General features: G+C 42.0%; 1 protein-coding gene across 1 annotated transcript in view; it reads left to right on the top strand.

The window, feature by feature from the left end:
• LOC106094939 (ecdysone-induced protein 78C) overlaps positions 1-22,405 on the top strand; it is a 271,166-nt gene that overhangs the window by 61,880 nt on the left and 186,881 nt on the right. Inside the window, exons 3-4 of the mRNA XM_059369724.1 lie at positions 13,271-13,503; positions 13,680-13,821. Of these exons, the coding sequence (XP_059225707.1) occupies positions 13,271-13,503; positions 13,680-13,821 (375 nt within the window). The remainder of the gene's footprint in view (positions 1-13,270; positions 13,504-13,679; positions 13,822-22,405) is intronic.

Raw genomic sequence — 22,405 nt, forward strand, 5'->3', positions numbered from 1 at the left:
TTAGGAAACCCAGTTTCCCTTAGGAAACCCAGTTTCCCTTAGGAAACCCTGTTTCCCTTAGGAAACCCTGTTTCCCTTAGGAAACCCTGTTTCCCTTAGGAAACCCAGTTTCCCTTAGGAAACCCAGTTTCCCTTAGGAAACCCAGTTTCCCTTAGGAAACTCAGTTTCACTTAGGAAACCCAGTTTCCCTTAGGAAACCCAGTTTCCATTACGAAACCCAGTTTCCTTTCGAAAACCCAGTTTCCCTTAGGAAACCCAGTTTCCCTTAGGAAACCCAGTTTCCCTTAGGAAACCCAGTTTCCCTTACGAAACCCAGTTTCCCTTGGGAAACCCAGTTTCCCTTGGGAAACCCAGTTTCCCTTGGGAAACCCAGTTTCCCTAAAGAAACCCAGTTTCCCTAAAGAAACCCAGTTTTCCTTAGGAAACCCAGTTTCCGTAAGGAAACCCAGTTTCCGTAAGGAAACCCAGTTTCCGTAAGGAAACCCAGTTTCCCTATGAAAAACCAGTTTCCCTAAGGAAACCCCGTTTCCCTAAGGAAACCCCGTTTCCCTAAGGAAACCCCGTTTCCCTAAGGAAACCCCGTTTCCCTAAGTAAACCCCGTTTCCCTTAGAAAACCCAGTTTCCCTTAGGAAACCCAGTTTCCCTTAGGAAACCCAGTTTCCCTTGGGAAACCTAGTTTCCCTTGGGAAACGCAGTTTCCCTTGGGAAATCCAGTTTCCCTAAGGAAACCCCGTTTCCCTAAGTAAACCCCGTTTCCCTTAGAAAACCCAGTTTCCCTTAGGAAACCCAGTTTCCCTTGGGAAATCCAGTTTCCCTTGGGAAACCCAGTTTCCCTTGGGAAACCCAGTTTCCCTTGGGAAACTCAGTTTCCCTTGGGAAACCCAGTTTCCCTTGTGAAACATAGTTTCCCTTAGGAAACCCAGTTTCCCTTGGGAAAACCAGTTTCCGTTGGGAAACCCAGTTTCCCTTAGGAACTCAGTTTCCCTTGGGAAACCCAGTTTCGGTTGGGAAACCCAGTTTCCCTTAGGAAACCCAGTTTCCCTGTAGGAAACCCAGTTTCCCTTGGGAAACCCAGTTTCGGTTGGGAAACCTAGTTTCCCTGTAGGAAACCCAGTTTCCCTGTAGGAAACCCAGTTTCCCTGTAGGAAACCCAGTTTCCCTGTAGGAAACCCAGTTTCCCTGTAGGAAACCCAGTTTCCCTGTAGGAAACCCAGTTTCCCTGTAGGAAACCCAGTTTCCCTGTAGGAAACCCAGTTTCCCTGTAGGAAACCCAGTTTCCCTGTAGGAAACCCAGTTTCCCTTGGGAAACCCAGTTTCCCTTGGGAAACCCAGTTTCCCTGTAGGAAACCCAGTTTCCCTGTAGGAAACGCAGTTTCCCTTGGGAAACCCAGTTTCCCTTGGGAAACCCAGTTTCCCTTGGGAAACCCAGTTTCCCTTGGGAAACCCAGTTTCCCTTGGGAAACCCAGTTTCCCTTGGGAAACCCAGTTTCCCTGTAGGAAACCCAGTTTCCCTGTAGGAAACCCAGTTTCCCTGTAGGAAACCCAGTTTCCCTGTAGGAAACCCAGTTTCCCTGTAGGAAACCCAGTTTCCCTGTAGGAAACCCAGTTTCCCTGTAGGAAACCCAGTTTCCCTTTAGGAAACCCAGTTTCCCTTTAGGAAACCCAGTTTCCCTATAGGAAACCCAGTTTCCCTGTAGGAAACCCAGTTTCCCTGTAGGAAACCCAGTTTCCCTGTAGGAAACCCAGTTTCCCTGTAGGAAACCCAGTTTCCCTGTAGGAAACCCAGTTTCCCTGTAGGAAACCCAGTTTCCCTTAGGAAACCCAGTTTCCTTTAGGAAACCCAGTTTCCCTTGGGAAAACCCAGTTTCCCTTGGGAAATCCAGTTTCCCTTATTAAACCCAGTTTCGCTTAGGAAAACCAGTTTCCCTTAGGAAACTCAGTTTCCCTTAGGAAACCCAGTTTCCCTTAGGAAACCCAGTTTCCCTTTGGAAGCATAGTTTTCCTTGGAAACCCCATCCACGAGAAACTTTTTTTTCCGAGGAACTATATAAAGAAGCCTAGTCTCCCTTAGAATCCAATATTCGGAAACAATTGTTTCTTGCCTTAAATGAATAAATTTCTACACTTTGTATGCATTGTGAACTTTTTTTATGTAGTTTTGTTGTTGTTTTTATAGGTTTCTGCATTTTCCCCCCTGGCTTCGTCTTTTTTATAGCTATCTAACGCGTCTATTGTTGTCGTTGTCGTTGTTGTTATTGATATTATTATTGCTGTTGTTGCTGTATGCATATTAAGTGCATTGTCGTTTGCCGTTTTCTCTTCCTTAAGTTAGTGATAGCTGCACTCTGTGTGGAGGAGATGCCTTCTTGATGATAAAAAAACCCAATAAAGGAAGTTTTAATAGAGACTTTGAAATGAAAATGACAATAGAAAAATAATTTCTCTCGTTTCTCTTTTTCTCTTCCTTAAGTTAGTGATAGCTGCACTCTGTGTGGAGGAGATGCCTTCTTGATGATAAAAAAACCCAATAAAGGAAGTTTTAATAGAGACTTTGAAATGAAAATGACAATAGAAAAATAATTACAACAACAACAACGATGACAATAGCGATTGAAACGACAACAAACGCGCATAGTATTGCATTCGTATTCATAGGGCATTGAACGTTACAAACGAAATACACTTTAAAAAAAGGGTTTCGTGGATGATACAGACAGTAAAAGACTCAAATAAAATGTCTCCTCTCCTCCCAATAAGAGCAACGCAAAACTGTCATGTAGGATGACCGAGAATACTCAAATTGACGTGTCAGAGTGCAATCCCCCTCCCCCTATCCTACCCAAAAAAAAGGATTTGAAAAAAAACAAGTAAAAGCGTGCTAAGTTCGGCCGGGCCGAATCTTATATACCCTCCACCATGGATCGCATATGTCGAGTTCTTTTCCCGGCATCTCTTCTTAGGCAAAAAGAGGATATAAGAAAAGATTTGCTCTGCTATTAGAGCGATATCAAGATATGGTCCGGTTTGGACCACAATTAAATTATATGTTGGAGACCTGTGTAAAATGTCAGCCAATTCGAATAAGAATTGCGCCCTTTGTGGGCTCAAGAAGTTAAATAGAGAGATCGATTTATATGGGAGCTATATCAGGCTATAAACCGATTCAGACCATAATAAACACGTATGTTAATGGTCATGAGAGAATCCGTCGTACAAAATTTCAGGCAAATCGGATAATAATTGCGACCTCTAGAGGCTCAAGAAATCAAGATCCCAGATCGGTTTATATGGCAGCTATATCAGGTTATGAACCGATTTGAACCATACTTGGCACAGTTGTTGGATATCATAACGAAATACTTCGTGCAAAAATTAATTCAAATCGGATAAGAATTGTGCCCTCTAGAGGGTCAAGAAGTCAAGACCCATGATCGGTTTATATGGTAGCTATATCAGGTTATGAACCGATTTAAACCATACTTGGCACAGTTGTTGGGTATCATAACAAAACACGTCGTGCGAAATTTAATTTCAATCGGATAAGAATTGCGCCCTCTAGAGGGTCAAGAAGTCAAGACCCAAGATCGGTTTATATGGCAGCTATATCAGGTTATGGACCGATTTGAACCATACTTGGCACAGTTGTTGGATGTCATAACAAAACACGTCGTGCAAAATTTCATTCTAATCGGATAAGAATTGCGCACTCTAGAGGCTCAAGAAGTCAAGACCCAAGATCGGTTTATATGGCAGCTATATCAGGTTATGGACCGATTTGAACCATACTTGGCACAGTTGTTGGATGTCATAACAAAACACGTCGTGCGAAATTTCATTTCAATCGGATAAGAATTGCGCACTCTAGAGGCTCAAGAAGTCAAGACCCAAGATCGGTTTATATGGCAGCTATATCAGGTAATGGACCGATTTGAACCATACTTATCACAGTTGTTGGATGTCGTAACAAAACACGTCGTGCAAAATTTCATCCCAATCGGATAAGAATTGCGCACTCTAGAGGCTCAAGAAGTCAAGACCCAAGATCGGTTTATATGGCAGCTATATCAAAACATGGACCGATATGGCCCATTTACAATACCAACCGACCTACACTAATAAGAAGTATTTGTGCAAAATTTCAAGCGGCTAGCTTTACTCCTTCGGAAGTTAGCGTGCTTTCGACAGACAGACGGACGGACGGACGGACGGACGGACGGACGGACGGACGGACAGACGGACGGACATGGCTAGATCGACATAAAATTTCACGACGATCAAGAATATATATACTTTATGGGGTCTCAGACGAATATTTCGAGTAGTTACAAACAGAATGACGAAATTAGTATACCCCCCATCTTATGGTGGAGGGTATAAAAATGAGAATAATATGAAATAATATATGAAGACCGATCAGGATAGAATAGGACAGAAATAAATAGTCTTTGGTAGTAGAGTACACTTTTTACCCTCAAATTGGGATGGGCACAGAAGGACCTGCGGATCTTGAAGAATGTAGTATCTCAAGTGGTCGCTTTGAAATATAATTTGAATGTAGATAACCAATACAAAACAAGTAAAAAGGCGTTAAGTTCGGCCGGGTCGAACTGTGGATACCCACCACCTCGGGTATATATGTAAACCACCCTTTCATCAAAATCCGGTGAAAATTGCATACCTTATGTCCCATAGCAGTTATATCGAAATATGTTTATACAATATGGATGTCGAAAAGCCTAACATAAGTCACTGTGTCAAATTTCAGTGAAATCGAATTATAAATGCGCCTGTTTTAGGGCCAAGATTTTAAATCGAGATATCGGTCTATATGGCAGCTATATCCAAATCTGGACCGATTTGAGCCAAGTTGCAAAAAAAAATGTCGAAGGGCCTAACACAACGCACAGTTCCAAATATCAGCGAAATAGGACAATAAATGCGCCTTTTATGGCCCCAAAACCTAAAACCGAGAGATCGGTCTATATAAAAATATCGAAGGGCCTAAGACAACTCACTGTCCCAAACTTCAGCAAAATCGGATAATAAATGTGGCTTTTATGGGCCTAAGACCCTAAATCAGAGGATCGGCCTATATGGCAGCTATATCCAAATCTGAACCGATCAGGGCCAAATTGACGAAGAATGCCGAAGGGCCTAACATAACTCACTCTCCTAAATTTCAGCAAAATCGGAAAATAAATGTGGCTTTTATGGACCTAAGGCCCTAAATCGGAGGATCGGCCTATATGGCAGCTATATCCAAATCTGGACCGATCAGGGCCAAATTGACGAAGAATGTCGAAGGGCCTAACACAACTCACTGTCCCAAATTTCAGCAAAATCGGATAATAATTGTGGCTTTTATTGGTCTGAGTCCCTAAATCGGCGCGAGGCTATACAAGATACAGTCCGATATAGCCCATCTTCGAACTTAACCTGCTGATAAACAAAAAAAAAACAATCTGTGCGAAGGGGGCCGCCCCACCTCCAAAGGCACCAGCCAAATGGAATATAACCCAATAAAGACAGTATGGGACTCAAATGAAAGAAATTTGAGACCAGAGCTCAAATATGATATATGGGGATCCGCCTCATCCTCAAAAACACCCCCATGCCGGACATAGTTACCGACCACAGCAACATAAGGCTATGGCCAATGAAAGGTATTTGGGTGAAGAGCGAAATATCTAAAACGCCGTACCAGCACCCCCAAACAGGACCTTTTCCTGACTTCACCGTACAGGGCTCCGAAAAAATAAGAGAGTGAACGAAGGCGCTGCGGAGCGGGCCCTGTCCAGCTAGTCGTTTATAATGCTAAATGGGTTGTTCCAAAGTCGCACGGGATTATCTTCAATATTTCATCGTTGGTAACTCCTTTTATATTTCGGGGCCAAATGTTTCAGTTCTTTTAGTCTATTAGATACCACATAGAGAAAAGAAGAAGGTTGCCTTCTTTTACTTTGCAAGTAGGGGATTCACGTTTACTTGGTGGTGTTCTCTAAAGAAATGAATAGCGATACAGAAATCGGTATTACCAACAACTAGCCAGAGAAAAATTTGCCTAGTTTTTCACCAGAAAGAAGCATGTTCTGGTTTTAATGTTGTGTTGAAGTCCACAACACCATAGGAGGGGGGTATACTAAGTTCGTCATTCTGTTTGTAATACCTCGAAATATGCGTCTGAGACCCCATAAAGTATATATATTCTTGATCGTCGTAACATTTTATGACGATCTAGCCATGTCCGTCCGTCCGTATGTCCGTCTGTCTGTACGTCCGTCTGTCTGTCCGTCCGTTTGTCCGTCCGTCTGTCCGTCCGTCCGTCCGTCTGTCCGTCCGTCCGTCCGTCCGTCTGTCCGTCCGTCTGTCCGTCCGTCTGTCCGTCCGTCTGTCCGTCCGTCTGTCCGTCCGTCTGTCCGTCCGTCTGTCCGTCCGTCTGTCTGTCCGTCTGTCTGTCGAAAGCAGGCTAACTTTCGAAGGAGTAGAGCTAGCCGGTCGGTTGGGATTATAAATGGCTCAAATTGGTCCAATTTTTGATATAGCTGCCTTATAAACCGATCTTGGGTCTTGACTTCTTATGCCTCTAGAGGGCGCAATTCTTATCCCATTTTACTGAAATTTTGCACGTAGTGTTTTGATATCACTTACAATAACTTTGTTAAGGACGTTTCAAATCGGTTCATAATCTGATATAGCTGTCATATAAACCGATCTTGGGTCTTGACTTCTTAAGCCTCTAGAGGGCGCAATTCTTATCCGATTTTACTGAAATTTTGCACGTAGTGTTTTGATATCACCTACAATAACTGTGTTAAGGACGTTTCAAATCGGTTCATAATCTGATATAGCTGTCATATAAACCGATCATGGATCTTGACTTCTTGAGCCGCTAGAGGGCGCAATTCTCATCCGATTTGGCTGAAATTTTGCATGAGGTGTTTTGTTATGACTTCCAATAACTGTGTTAAGTATGGCGCAAATCGGCACATAACCTGATATAGCTGCCATATAAACCGATCTGGGATCTTGACATCTTGAGCCGCTAGAGGGCTCAATTCTCATCCGATTTGGCTGAAATTTTGCATGAGGTGTTTCGTTATGACTTGCAATAACTTTGTTAAGTATGGCGCAAATCGGTACATAACCTGATATAGCTGTCATATAAACCGACCTGGGATCTTGATTTCTTGGGCCTCTAGAGGGCGCAATTGTCATCCGATTTGGAAGAAATTTTGTAAAACGGCTTCTGTCATAACCTTCAACATACGTGTCTAATATGGTCTGAATCGATCAACAGCTTGATACAGCTCCCCTATAAACCGATCTTCCGATTTTGCTTCTTGAGCCCCTACAGAAGCAATTCTTATCGGAATGAACTGAAATATTACACAATGACTACTACAATGTTCAGCATTCATTTATGATCCGAATTGGACTAAAACCTTTTTTTTTTTAATAATCTATCCCTGTCTTACATTTTTTTTTCCAGTGTATTTGTTTTGCCTTATTGTGTGCATGCGTATTTCTGCATTGATTGTTATTATCAAAACACTGCATTCCGGGAAATAGCTGTGGAGGTGTGCCTATCAAAGTGGCATTCTCTTCTAAGTTCGCAGTACTGCAACTGAAGATGGTACTACGTGGACTCAGCTGTAACACACTAAGCCAATTCACTCTAGGAGACTTCTTTCTGCCACGTAGACAGACAGTCTTACAAATCATAGTCAGACACAAAGATAGTCAGTCAATCAGTCCTGCCCAGGACAGGAATCATAAAGAAATCAATAAATATTTGCTTGCCTCAATATGCATTTGAATACCATCGACGATTATTGAATGTCGTTTGAAATGAAATTTTTTTAATATGTGTGGTGGCTTTTTGCTGATACTAACAGAGTCCCATTAAATGCGCACATCATTTAAAAGTTTTCTTGGGAATAGAAATAAAGTAAACGGTATGCAGGAAGCAGTACCTTGTTTAGCTAAAGAAATTCATTAGCCCACCTATGAAGGTGTTGCAACTAAAGGGTGATTTTTCAAGAGCTATAGGAAAGTAAAAAAAAAAACATAAAATTCAGACAAATGCATGAAATCTTTTTTTTTGAATCGATAGTACGGTCCTTATACTTAACTAGCCGAACCGGGTCCGCTCCGCTGCGCCTTCTTTAACTCTCTAATATCTTTTTAGGGTGGGGAGACTGCGCCCTGAATGCGGATACCGAATTCGTGCTATTGTAGTCTATGACGTTGAACGCGTTTGCACCCTGGCGAGAACATCGGGCAATGCGGTGTTTATCCCCTATTAATGTTGCGAGGCACAATGCCAAGCATGGTCATTTAAAAAATTATCCCCAAAGAGGTGTCACACTGCGGGACGCCGTTCGGACTCGGCTATAAAAAAGTTCCTTATCGTTGAGTTTAAACTTGAATCGGAAAGCACTCATTGATGTGTGAGAATTTCTCCCTTCATGGTTTCTGGTGCTAAAGTTCTTCCTTGGGGTTATCTTCTCATTAGGGGAGGGATGGCACTTCAGACATCTTGACTCAAATATGGTTATCAAACTCATTCTTTATTCCCAACGGAAATGAAGTTCAGTTTAGGGGGTGCTTTAGGTCGTACCCCAAAACTTTTGGTTCCAAAATTGGATACCAAATTCGTTTTCTACTCTGGGTACTTGGACCCACATTTTAATACCATATTCGTTTTCTGGTCTCCAATACCTTTTATTTGATACCCTTATTGTGCCCATCGGCCCACCTTCGGATATGGGTGACGTTTTTGGGGTAACGGTGGAGGGTCCGCCCCCTTCTGATGTTAATAAATTATAAAGCCTATTCCCACTTCCTGACCATATTCGTTATCTACTCCCGAATACCTCTCATTTGAGTCCCATATTGTCATGATCGTCCAATAAACCCATTTTAAGGGGTTTTGAGGCTGGAGCGGCCCTCCAGGTACTTGGACCCAACTTTTATTATGAAATTCGTACTATACTCTCGAATACCTTTCATTTGAATCCCATATTGTCCCGATCGGTCCACTTTTATTTTGGGGTAAGGGGGAGGGTCCGCCCTCGTTTAACATAACCCCACAAAAAAAGCCCATAAGCGTTAAATCGCACGATCTAGGTGGCCAACAGGTCCTGAATGTGAAATAAAATCTGCAAAAAAGCCGCCTCTCAATAAATCCATTGCTACGCGTGCAATGTGGCATGTGGCACCGTCTTGTAGAAACCTCATATCAAGCAACTCAAGCTCTTGCATTTTGGGCAAAAAAGGTTGAATATCATCTCACCGTGGATAAATTGTGAGTCCCATGGCTTAAGTATAAATGAGAAAGTGGCACAGGGCACGCCACAGGGGGGTATTTTATCGCCACTCCTATGGGTGACCATCATAAATGACCTATTACGGATGCTGACTGAGGAGGGATCTGAACCCGGCTGCTACGTGGATGATGTTATAATACTTCTAAGGGGTAAGGATCCGAAAGAGCTATGCAGAAGGGTCGAAAGGGTCTTGCATATGACATATGACTGGGCTAGACCCAGAGGTCTCAATGTTAACCTAGAGAAGACTGAAATATGCCTGTTCACGAGGTGTAGCCATTGAGATACAGATTAAATGTGAGCCAGCCCCTGCGGCTATTAGACTAAAGACGATGGGAGAATGGATTGAGGATGGGAGCAGCTCATACCATCGCGGTATAATCGAGGCGACGATGGGAAACCTGGAAGGAAGGGAAGAGGATTCCGATCGGATATCTGAGATGAACCGGCCCATTGACATACAGATTAAGTGAGAGGCAGCCACTGCGACTATGAAACTTAAGGCGATGGGAGAAGTGATAAAGGATGGGAGCATCTCATACCATCGCGGTATAATCGAGGCGACGATGGGAAACCTGGAAGGAAGGGAGGAGGATGCCGATCGGTTACCTGAGATAAACCATGAAGTCGAGTGCGAGGCACTGCTGCCATCGGCATAGTCTTGGATTGGCGGAACCCTTACATTGACATCTGCAAGATCATGCTACACAGATGGATCCAAGCTAGAGGACAGAGTGGGCATGGGGGTAAACATTGAGAACCCAGGGACAGAGATCTGTTTTAGACTGCCTGACCATAATACGGTCCTGCAGGCAGAGACCCGGGCGATCACGGAATGCGTAAAGTGGTGTGGTGCTAACGCGTGGTTGTCGAGTGTGAACATCTTTACGCAAAGTAAACTGGCCGTAAGGGCAATAACAACCAGGAGGATAAGGTCGCGAACAGTCTTGCAGTGTAAGAAAGAGATTAACGCCTTCTCCAAGGATGGCAAAATCCGCATCTTTTGGGTGTCGGGCCATAACGGAGTGAGGGGGAATGAAAGGACAGACGATTTGGCAGTGAAAACCTGAGGACTGCCGTCAATAAACTTGGTTAACCCGAAGCCTTTTGGGTAGACGCAGTCCATGTTAAGGGAATGGGCGACGAATGCGCATGCAACATTGTGGAACAGCGAAACGGTCGGCAAAATTGCAAAATTTTGCCCATGAACAGTCCACTAAGGAACAGGGGCAAACTTCTCACATATCAATGAGTGCAGTCCGATTGAAGTTTAAGCTCAATGATAGGGGGCCTCCTTTTTATAGCCGAGTCTCTCTTTGTAGAGAAGTTTTACATGGCATAGTACCTCACAAATGTTGCCAGCATCAGGAGGGGAAAACGAAACGGTCGGCAGGACAGATCGTGAGAAGACTAGGCTATTACTGGAAGGAAGCAAGAAGGAGGTCAGTATAGCTATACGGGACACATAGGACTACAAGCTTACTTATGTAAAATCGGTGTGGCAAGTGCAAGGTAGGGCATGCGGGGAAGATGATGAGACGTTGAAGCATTTCCTTTGTTATTGCCCGGCTTTGGCGTCATAGAGATACCGGTACTTAGGTGAAGACACAATACCAGACATGAACCAACTTAGGGGAGTGGTATTGGAAACAATTAAGGATTTTGTAAGTAGCACGGAATTTTTCTTTTAGAGGTTATTTAATAGTTCTTAGAGCGCACAACAAGCCGATTACTGGCTTAGGTGTATGTCCATAGTGGCATGCGGCGGATTAATATCTGCACCTATTTTTCAACCTAATCTAGGTCAATATTTCAAGGTGTTACAAACGGGATGACAAGGTTAGTATACCCCTATCCTATGGTGGTGGGTATAAAAAATTGGTATAAAACAAGTAAAAGCGTGCTAAGTTCGGCCGGGCCGAATCTTATATACCCTCCACCATGGATCGCATTTGCCGACTTCTTTTCCCGGCATCTCTTCGTAGGCAAAAAAGGATATAAGAAAATAGTTGCTCTGCTATTAAAACGATATCAAGATATGGTCCGCTTTGGACCACAATTAAATTATATGTTGGAGACCTGTGTAAAATTTCAGCCAATTCGTATAAGAATTGCGCCCATTGGGGCTCACGAAGTAAAATAGAGAGATCGATTTATATGGGATCTGTATCGGGCTATAGACCGATTCAGACCATAATAAACACGTTTGTTGATGGTCATGAGAGGATCCGTCGTACAAAATTTCAGGCATATCGGATAATAATTGCGACCTCTAGGGGTCAAGAAGTCAAGATCCCAGATCGGTTTATATGGCAGCTATATCAGGTTATGAACCGATTTGAACCTTATTTGACACAGTTGTTGAAAGTAAAAATAAAATACGTCATGCAAAATTTCAGCCAAATCGGATAGGAATTGCGCCCTCTAGAAGCTCAAGAAGTCAAATCCCCAGATCTGTTTATATGACAGCTATATCAGGTTATGAACCGATTTCAACCATACTTAGCACAGTTGTTGGGTATCATAACAAAACACGTCGTGCGAAATTCCATTCCATTCGGATGAGAATTGCGCCCTCTAGTGGCTCAAGAAGTCAAGACCCAAGATCGGTTTATATGGCAGCTATATCAGGTTATAAACCGATTTGAACCATACTTGGCACAGTTGTTTGATATAACAGCAAAACACGTCGTGCAAAATTTCATTTCAATCGGATAAGAATCGCGCACTCTAGAGGCTCAAGAAGTCAAGACCCAAGATCGGTTTATATGGCACCTATATCAGGTTATGGACCGATTTGAACCATACTTGGCACAGTTGTTGGATGTCATAACAAAATATGTCGTGCAAAATTTCATTCTGTTCGGATAAGAATTGCGCACGCTAGAGGCTCAAGAAGTCAAGACCCAAGATCGGTTTATATGGCAGCTATATCAAAACATGGACCGATATGGCCCATTTACAATACCAACCGACCTACACTTATAAGAAGTATTTGTGCAAAATTTCAAGCGGCTAGCTTTACTCCTTCGGAAGTTAGCGTGCTTTCGACAGACAGACGGACGGACGGACGGACGGACGGACAGACGGACGGACATGGCTAGATCGACATAAAATGTCACGACGATCAAGAATATATATACTTTATGGGGTCTCAGACGAATATTTCGAGTAGTTACAAACAGAATGACGAAATTAGTATACCCCCCATCTTATGGTGGAGGGTATAAAAATGCTCCAAAAGTACTATCTTAGGTGCTTCGAAACACGTCCATGACGTCGTGGATTTACGCGTATGATGGGCGTGTTTCAGGATAAGCCAAATCCAACAAAAGTTGCTCTCGCACAATGATCGCCTGTTTTATCGGAAAAACTGGACCTGTCGCAATCGTACAACTCGAACAACGCAGAACAGCCAATTCTGAGTGGTACACAGCCATTTGTTTGCCAGTAGTCTTCCGAGAAGTCATAAAAACCAACCGCCGAAGACGGATCACCCTTCTTCACCACGACAATGCGAGCTCTAACACATCGGCTCAAACAACTGCATTTTTGAGCACTCAAAACATTGATTTGATGAGTCATCCGGCGTATAGTCTTGACTTGGCACCGAATGGCTTTCTATTCCCTTACGTAAAAACTAAAATGAGAACTAAAAGACACCTAAAGAAGCGATCGATGCGTTCGGAATGCATGTTTTGGAGAAACCTCAGTGTGAGTGCCAAAAAGGCTTTGCCAATTGGTTCAAAGGCATGCAAAAGTGTATAGATCTTAATGGGGAATATTTTCGGTGATTAATATTTGTTTTTGTGTTCTCCAATCCCGAAATATAAAAGGCAACCCTCGCATATAAAATTTTTATTAAAAATTTTTCGACTTCACACACATTGTTTGAGCTGTTTGCTAGTTTAACTTGAATTTTTCTCTTCTTTCTTTCAGAACACCAGCAACAGCAGACTCTTCATCAACTGCAACAGCAACAGACCCAATCGCAGCAACAACAATCACAACAACAACAGTCACAACAGCAGCAACATCAACAATCACAGCCCTTTGCCATAAACGATTCCAATTCGAATAGTGCTGTGGCCAAATCCTTTGTCCCTTGTAAAGTTTGTGGTGACAAAGCTTCGGGCTATCATTACGGTGTAACATCCTGTGAAGGTTGTAAGGTAAGCGAATTGTAGTTCAAAAAAAAAAATTTAAAAAAAAAGAAGAAAAAAAAAGACAGGCATTATTTCTAAGAGCCTGTCTAACATTTGAAATTTTTGAAAATTTTTAAAATTACAAAAAATATAATTATTTATTTTTATTTATATTTATGGTATAATTTTTTTTTTATTTTCAGGGTTTCTTTCGACGCAGCATACAAAAACAAATCGAATATCGTTGCTTAAGGGACGGAAAGTGTTTGGTCATACGTTTGAATCGAAATCGTTGCCAATATTGTCGTTTTAAGAAATGTCTTTCAGCTGGTATGAGTCGAGACTGTAAGTACATAATTTTATATATTTTTCTGTAATATTATAAACAATCTCCAATTAATGATAATAAAAACTGAAAGATCGAAAATATATATCAAAGTTTGTAAAAGCGAAGAAAAAAAATTTTTTTTATAAAAATTTTAAGCCTTGTGAAATAAACTCTTCTGAAAACTAACCCCAGTTGAAGGAAGATCAAAATGATAATTAAAATACAGTAACACTTGTGCTCTCAACCAAATTTGTTATTCAAAACAGCAAAAATGTTTGCTAAAACAGCGGTTTTGTCTGCTGTTTCAGCAAACATAGGGCTGCTGTATTAGCAAACATTTCTAACTGCTATTTCAACTAACAAAATCTCCAGTTTCGAATACACAAGTCTGCTGAAAAAAAGTTGAATGCTACTTTTAATGGTTTATGGCATTTTTATTCCCACCACCGCAGGATAGGGGGTGTATTCATTTAGTCATTCCGTTTGCAACATATCAAAATATCCATTTCTGACCCTACAAAGTATATATATTTCGGATCGTCGTAAAATTCTAAGACGTTTTAACGATGTCCGTGTGTCTGTCCGTATATCCGTCTGTCCGTCTATCCGTCTGTCCGTCCGTCTGTACGTCCGTCTGTCCGTCCGTCTGTCCGTCCGTCTGTCCGTCCGTCTGTCCGTCTGTCCGTCTGTCCGTCTGTCTGTCTGTCCGTCCGTCCGTCTGTCCGTCCGTCTGTCCGTCCGTCTGTCTGTCCGTCCGTCTGTCCGTCCGTCTGTCCGTCCGTCTGTCCGTCCGTCTGTCCGTCCGTCTGTCCGTCCGTCTGTCCGTCCGTCTGTCCGTCCGTCTGTCCGTCCGTCTGTCCGTCCGTCTGTCCGTCCGTCTGTCCGTCCGTCTGTCCGTCCGTCTGTCCGTCCGTCTGTCCGTCCGTCTGTCCGTCCGTCTGTCCGTCCGTCTGTTGCATTCACTCAACAGCCTTCAAAAATTGAGATATTGAGGTGAAATTTGGCACAGATACGTCTTTTTCATGCACGCTGGTTAAGTTCTTGAACGGGTCAAATGGGACCATATTTGAATATAGCTGCTATATAGACCGATCTGAAGATAAAGGGTCTGAAGCTCATAAATGCTTTATTTTTATCCGATTTCACTGAAATTGGAAACAGTAAGCAGTTTTAGGCCTCCCGACACCTGACCCAAATATAGTCTATATCGGACTATATTTAGATATAGCTTCCATGTAGACCGATCTGCCGATAAAGGGTCTGAAGCCCATAAAAGTTTTATTTATTGCCCGATTTCTCTGAAATTTGAAACCGAGGGTTATCTTAAGCCTCCTGATATCCGGATGGATCAAGTCGGACTATATTTAGGTATAGCTGCCATATAGACCGATCTCCCGATTAAGGGTCTGAAGCCCATAAAAGCTTTATGTTTCATCCGATTTCGCTTAAATTTGAAACACTGAGTACTTTTACTCCTGCGAATATAGGACCCAAATATGGTTCAGATCGGACTATATTTAGGTATAGCTGCCATATGGACCGATCTCCAGATAATGGGTCTAAGGCCCATAAAAGCTTTATTTTTTAACCGATTTTGCTGAGATTTGAAACTTTAAGTAATTTTATGCCTCCTAATATGGGACCCAAATATGGTTCAGATCGGACTATATTTAGATATAGCTGCCATATAGACCGATATCCCAATTGAGGGTCTGAAGCCCATAAAAGCTTTATTTATTAGCCGATTTCGCTGAAAATTAAAACAGTGAGTTAAATTAAGTCTTCTGACATCTGACCTAACTATGGTTCAGATCGGACTATATTTAGATATAGCTGCCATATAGACCGATCTCCAGATAATGGGTCTAAGGCCCATAAAAGCTTTATTTATTACCCGATTTTGCTGAGATTTGAAACTTTAAGTAATTTTACGCCTCCTAATATGGGACCCAAATATGGTGCAGATCGGACTATATTTAGATATATCTGCCATATAGACCGATATCCCGATTGAGGGTCTGAGGCCCTTAAAAGCTTTATATTTCATGCGATTTCGTTGAAATTTGGAGCATTGAGTAGTTTTACCCCTCCTAATATATGACCCAAATATGCTTCAGATCGGTCTATATCTAGATATAGCTGTAATATAGACCGATCTGCCGGTAAAGGGTCTGAAGCCCATAAAAGCTTTATTTATTATCCGATTTCGCTGAAATATGAAACAGTGAGTTAAATTAAGTCTCCTGACATCTGACCCAAATATGGTTCAGATCGGACTATATTTAGGTTTAGCTGCCATATAGACCGATCTCCCGATTAAGGGTCTGAAGCCCATAAAAGCTTTATTTATTACCCGATTTTGCTGAGATTTGAAACTTTAAGTAGTTTTAGGCCTCCCAATATTTGACCCAAATATGGTTCAGATCGGACTATATTTAGATATAGCTGCCATATAGACCGATCTCCCAAAAGGGAGATCGGATGTTAAATCTTTGGATGTTAATGTGGGTGGGAAAACCATTAGCCGGAAGTCGATTCCACATACGAACGGTTCGGGCGAAATAAGAATCCTCTCTATAATGCATTATGTGGTCTGCTGGCCAATCAATTACAAACGGGTGTGAGTTCCTGTAATGTCTAGTATCCCCCTGACCTACATCCTTACATCAGGAATAAGAAGACGAATATCAGAGGAACGAACACACCATGAAAGTACCAATAGAACATCGCCAAACAACCCACATTGCGAGGATGATGAAGGGAGGCCATAGAATGGGATACCCCACTGTCCCCAATCAATGCCATCGCTCTCCTCTGTACACGATCCAGTAGGGATGATTTTAAAGCTCCAGCCCATACATGTGAGTTGTACTCCATTTTCGGCCTTATGAAAGTGGTGTAGATGTTCAGAAGATCAGACGGAGTGAAGTAATTCTTACACCGTTTAAGGTAGCCTAAACACTTGAATGCTTCTTTCGACACTTCGAATACATGTTTAGCCCAACGGACATCACTTTGTATTTGTAAGCCCAGAACATCAAGAGCTGCTGATTGCTCAACATCTACACCGTTGCTAGACAAAGATGATCGTAATGGGTCAGTGAATCGTTTGTGTGACAACAAGCAGCACTGAGTCTTCCGTGCATTGAAATCTACTCGATTCATTCGACCCCACTCAGAAATGGTCAGCAAATCCTGGCAGAGTGTATTGTCCATAACCCGCCTCTTGTCCTCAATCTCTCGAAGATTTGGCCTATGGTCGAATGAGTACGAATGACAGAGATTACAGTCATCCACAAATGAGTAGATCGGATTTGAGGTCTGACCCAACAGATCGTTGATGAAAATTAGAAATAGAGAAGGTGAAAGAACAGAGCCCTGTTTCAACATCCAACAACTGTGATAAGTATGGTTCAAATCGGTCGATAACCTGATATAGTTGTCATATAAACCGATCTTGGATCTTGATGTCTTGAGCCAATAGAGGGCGCAATTGTCATCTAATTTGGCTGAAATATTGCATGAAGTTGTTTGTTTCAACATCCAACAACTGTGATAAGTATGGTTTAAATCGGTCGATAACCTGATGTAGGTACCATATATACCGATCATGGATCTTGACTTCTTGAGCCACTAGAGGGCGCACTTCGCATCCGATTTTGCTGAAATTTTGCATGAAGTATTTTGTTATGACTTCCAATAGCCGTAATAAGTTTGGTTCAAATCGGTCGATAACCTGATATAGCTGCCATATAAACCGATCTCAAATATTGGCTTCTTGAGCCACTAGAGGGCGCACTTCGCATCCGATTTGGCTGAAATTTAGCATGATGTGTTTTGTTATGACTTCCAACAACTGTGATTAGTATGGTTCAAATCGGTCGATAACCCGATGTAGGTACCATATATATCGATCTTGGATCTTGGCTTCTTGAGCCACTAGAGGGCGCACTTCGCATCCGATTTTGCTGAAATTTTGCATGAAGTATTTTGTTATGACTTCCAATAGCCGTGTTAAGTTTGGTTCAAATCGGTCGATAACCTGATGTAGGTACCATATATACCGATCATGGATCTTGGCTTCTTGAGCCACTAGAGGGCGCACTTCGCATCCGATTTTGCTGAAATTTTGCATGAAGTGTTTCGTTATGACTTCCAATAGCTGTGATAAGTTTGGTTCAAATCGGTCGGTAACCTGATATAGCTGCCATATAAACCGCAAGATCCAAATCTTGCCTTCTTGAGCCACTAGAGGGCGCAATTCTCATCCGATTTGGCTGAAATATTGCATGAAGTTGTTTGTTTCAACATCCAACAACTGTGATAAGTATGGTTCAAATCGGTCGATAACCTGATATAGCTGTCATATAAACCCATCTTGGATCTTGCCTTCTTGAGCCACTAGAGGGCGCAATTCTCATCCGATTTGGCTGAAATGTTGCATGAAGTGTTTTATTATGACTTTCAACAACTGTGCCAAGTATGGTTGAAGTCGGTCGACAACCTGATATAGTTGTCATATAAACCGATCATGGATCTTGACTTCTTGAGCCACTAGAGGGCGCAATTCTCATCCAATTTGGCTAAAATGTGGCATGAAGTTGTTTGTTTCAACATCCAACAATTGTGATAAGTATGGTTCAAATCGGTCGATAACCTGATGTAGGTACCATATATACCGATCATGGATCTTGACTTCTTGAGCCACTAGAAGGCGCACTTCGCAACCGATTTTGCTGAAATTTTGCATGAAGTATTTTGTTATGACTTCCAATAGCCGTGATAAGTTTGGTTCAAATCGGTCGATAACCTGATATAGCTGCCATATAAACCGATCTTGGATCTTGCCTTCTTGAGCCACTAGAGGGCGCAATTCTCATCCGATTTGGTTGAAATTTTGCATGCAGTGTTCTGTTATGACTTTCAACAACTGTGCCAAGTATAGTTGAAATCGGTCGATAACCTGATGTAGGTACCATATATACCGATCATGGATCTTGATTTCTTGAGCCACTAGAGGGCGCACTTCGCATCCGATTTTGCTGAAATTTTGCATGAAGTATTTTGTTATGACTTCCAATAGCCGTGATAAGTTTGGTTCAAATCGGTCGATAACCTGATATAGCTGCCATATAAACCGATCTCAAATATTGGCTTCTTGAGCCACTAGAGGGCGCAATTCTCATCCGATTTGGTTGAAATTTTGCATGCAGTGTTCTGTTATGACTTTCAACAACTGTGCCAAGTATAGTTGAAATCGGTCGATAACCTGATGTAGGTACCATATATACCGATCATGGATCTTGATTTCTTGAGCCACTAAAGGGCGCACTTCGCATCCGATTTTGCTGAAATTTTGCATGAAGTATTTTGTTATGACTTCCAATAGCCGTGATAAGTTTGGTTCAAATCGGTCGATAACCTGATATAGCTGCCATATAAACCGATATCGGATCTTGGCTTCTTGAGCCACTAGAGGGCGCACTTCGCATCCGATTTGGCTGAAATTTAGCATGAAGTATTTTGTTATGACTTCCAATAGCTGTGATAAGTTTGGTTCAAATCGGTCGATAACCTGATATAGCTGTCATATAAACCGACCTTGTGTCTTGACTTCTTGAACCGATAGAGGGCGCAATTCTCATTCGATTTGGCTGAAATGTTGCATGAAGTGCTGTGATAAGTTTGGTTCAAATCGGTTCATAACCTGATATAGCTGTCATAAAAACCGATCTTGAATCTTGCCTTCTTGAGCCGCTAGAGGGCGCAATTCTCACCCGAAATTTCATTGGCTGAAATTTAGCATGCAGTTGTTTGTTTAGACTTGCAACAACTGCGCTAAGTATGGTTTAAATCGGTTTTTAACCTGAGGTAGCTACCATATAAACCGATCCTGGATTTTTACTTCTTGAGCCGCTAGAGGGCGCAATGCTCCTTAACTCATTTTTTTTTTTTGTGAAAAAAGAGGTCGATTATGTGAAAACCTGTTTTGATGAGCATTTATGCAGGATGTAACCTCTTCAGGTTCATTACTCTCGAATAATAACCATCACACATTAGTGATAATCGCATAATTATGCTAATTTCGAAATGTTGATCTTTCATAATTTGTGTTTGGCAAAAACAAAAATGATTGTCATGACTTCCATGCTGACAAAGCCTAACATAGAGTAACAAGGCGTTGCTGGTTCACTCATATGTGATTGCTTGTTCTCAATTCCAGCGTCAAAACCAATCTGGGTTTCTAGTTCAAATGCTGTGTGCTGCTGCTGCTGCTGCTGCTCAAGCTGGTGTCGCGTAACCAAAGTAGACAAATTTCGCATTGCAAATGGGCACACATACGATAATTTCTGTTTCTGTTTCTGTTGATTTCTTCCATTAACTGTGGACCAGTAATTAATTTAATCAATAACTCCATGGCAGTACTGCGATTAGTGGTGATGCAGCAGCATCGCCACCACCGCGTAATGTTGATGATGGCAATGTAACCATTCCTTTTGATTCTCGGCCGAAACAACAATAACTCCCATAACCAATAACTCCCAAACTCCACCAACCTCCATGCAACACCATCACCGTAGCGAAAACAATTTAGCTGTCTGCAGTTTGCAGACAGAAGTCTGCTGCCTTGTCATACTTAATTTTAAGCAATTCGCCCAACTTGGCTAAGACACCAAAGCCAATGCTCACATTAGCTATGACTGTGTGTATGTGCAACATGTTGCATAGCCTTCCCAATGTATTTTGACCAAAATAACTATGATTTTTCTGTTGTTTAATTTTTCGTTGTTTCTCTGCACCGTCTCTCCATCGTCCATTCGTCATTTATGCACATTAACAACGTTCTTGTTTACTCTACAATTTTCAACGTCTTTCCTCTCGGTTGGTTTTCGAGTATTTGTGACGCATGACGACCTACTTTATTCAACTAAGTCTAATGCTGCTGCTGTTGTTGGTGCTGCAGCAGTGGCAGTGTTAGCAATCACCGTAATAACTATGGACAAAAAACTTTGGAAGTTTTCAAATTTTTTTTTTGGAGTATTTGAAAACAGTCTAGGATGTGGGTATAGGTGCAGTTATAATACCCACTACCATAGAAGGCCACCGTAGCGCAGAGATTAGCATGTCCGCCTATGACGCTGAACCTCTGGGTTCGAATCCTGGCGAGACTATCAGAAAAATTTTTCAGCATTGATTTTTCCCCTCCTAATGGTGGCAACAATTGTGTGGTACCATGCCATATAAAACTTCTCTCCAAAGAGGTGTCGCACTGCGGCACGCCGTTCGGACTCGACTATAAAAAGGAGGCCCCTTATCATTGAGCTTAAAACTGGAATCGGACTGCACTCATCGATATGTCAGGAGTTAGCCCCTGTTCCTTAGTGGAATGTTCATGGGCAAAAATTTTCACTTTTGTACCCTCCACCATAGGATGGGGGTATACTAATTTCGTCAGTCTGTTTGTAAGTCCTAGAAATATTCGTCTAAGACCGCATAAGGTACATATACATGATCGTCATGACATTTTAAGTCGAACTAGCCATGTCCGTCTGTCTGTCCGTCTCTCTGTCCGTCTGTCCGTTCAACGCTAACTTTCGAAGGAGTAGAGCTAGCCGCTTGAAATTTTGCACAAATACTTCTTATTAGTGTAGGTCGGTTGAAATTATAAATGGCCTATATCGGCCCACGTTTCGATATAGCTGCTACATAAACCGATCTGGGATCTTGACTTCTTGAGCCACTAGAGGGCGCAATTCTTATCCGATTTCGCTGAAATTTAGCATGAGGTGTTTTTTTATGACTTTCAACAACTGTGCTGAGTATGGTTGAAATCGGTCCATAACCTGATATAGCTGCTATATAAACCGATCTGGGGTCTTGACTTCTTGAGCCACTAGAGGGCGCAATTTTTATACGATTTGGCTGAAATTTAGCATGAGGTGTTTTATTATGAATTTCAACAACTGTGCTGAGTATGGTTGAAATCGGTCCATTACCTGATATAGCTGCCATATAAACCGATCTGGGGTCTTGACTTCTTGAACCACTAGAGGGCGCAATCATTATCCGATTTGGCTGAAATTTTGCATGAGGTGTTTTATTATAACTTTCAACAAATGTGCAGAGTATGGTTCAAATCGGTCCATAACCTGATATAGCTGCTATATAAACCGATCTGGGGTCTTGACTTCTTGAGCCACTAGAAGGCGCAATTCTTATCCGATTTGGCTGAAATTTAGCATGAGGTGTTTTATTATGACTTTCAACAACTGTGCTGAGTATGGTTGAAATCGGTCCATAACCTGATATAGCTGCCCTATAAACCTATCTTAAATCTTGACTTCTTGAGCCACTAGAGGGCGCAATTCCTATTTGATTTGGCTGAAATTTAGCATGAGGTGTTTTATTATGACTTTCAACAACTGTGTTGAGTATGGTTGAAATCGGTACATAACCTGATATAGCTGCCCTATAAACCTATCTTAAATCTTGACTTCTTGAGCCACTTGAGGGCGCAATTCTTATCCGATTTCGCTGAAATTTAGCATAAGGTGTTTTATTATGACTTTCAACAAATGTGCTGAGTATGGTTGAAATCGG

Source organism: Stomoxys calcitrans, chromosome 1 (assembly GCF_963082655.1).
Source record: "Stomoxys calcitrans chromosome 1, idStoCalc2.1, whole genome shotgun sequence".
In the NCBI taxonomy this organism is placed as follows: domain Eukaryota; kingdom Metazoa; phylum Arthropoda; class Insecta; order Diptera; family Muscidae; genus Stomoxys; species Stomoxys calcitrans.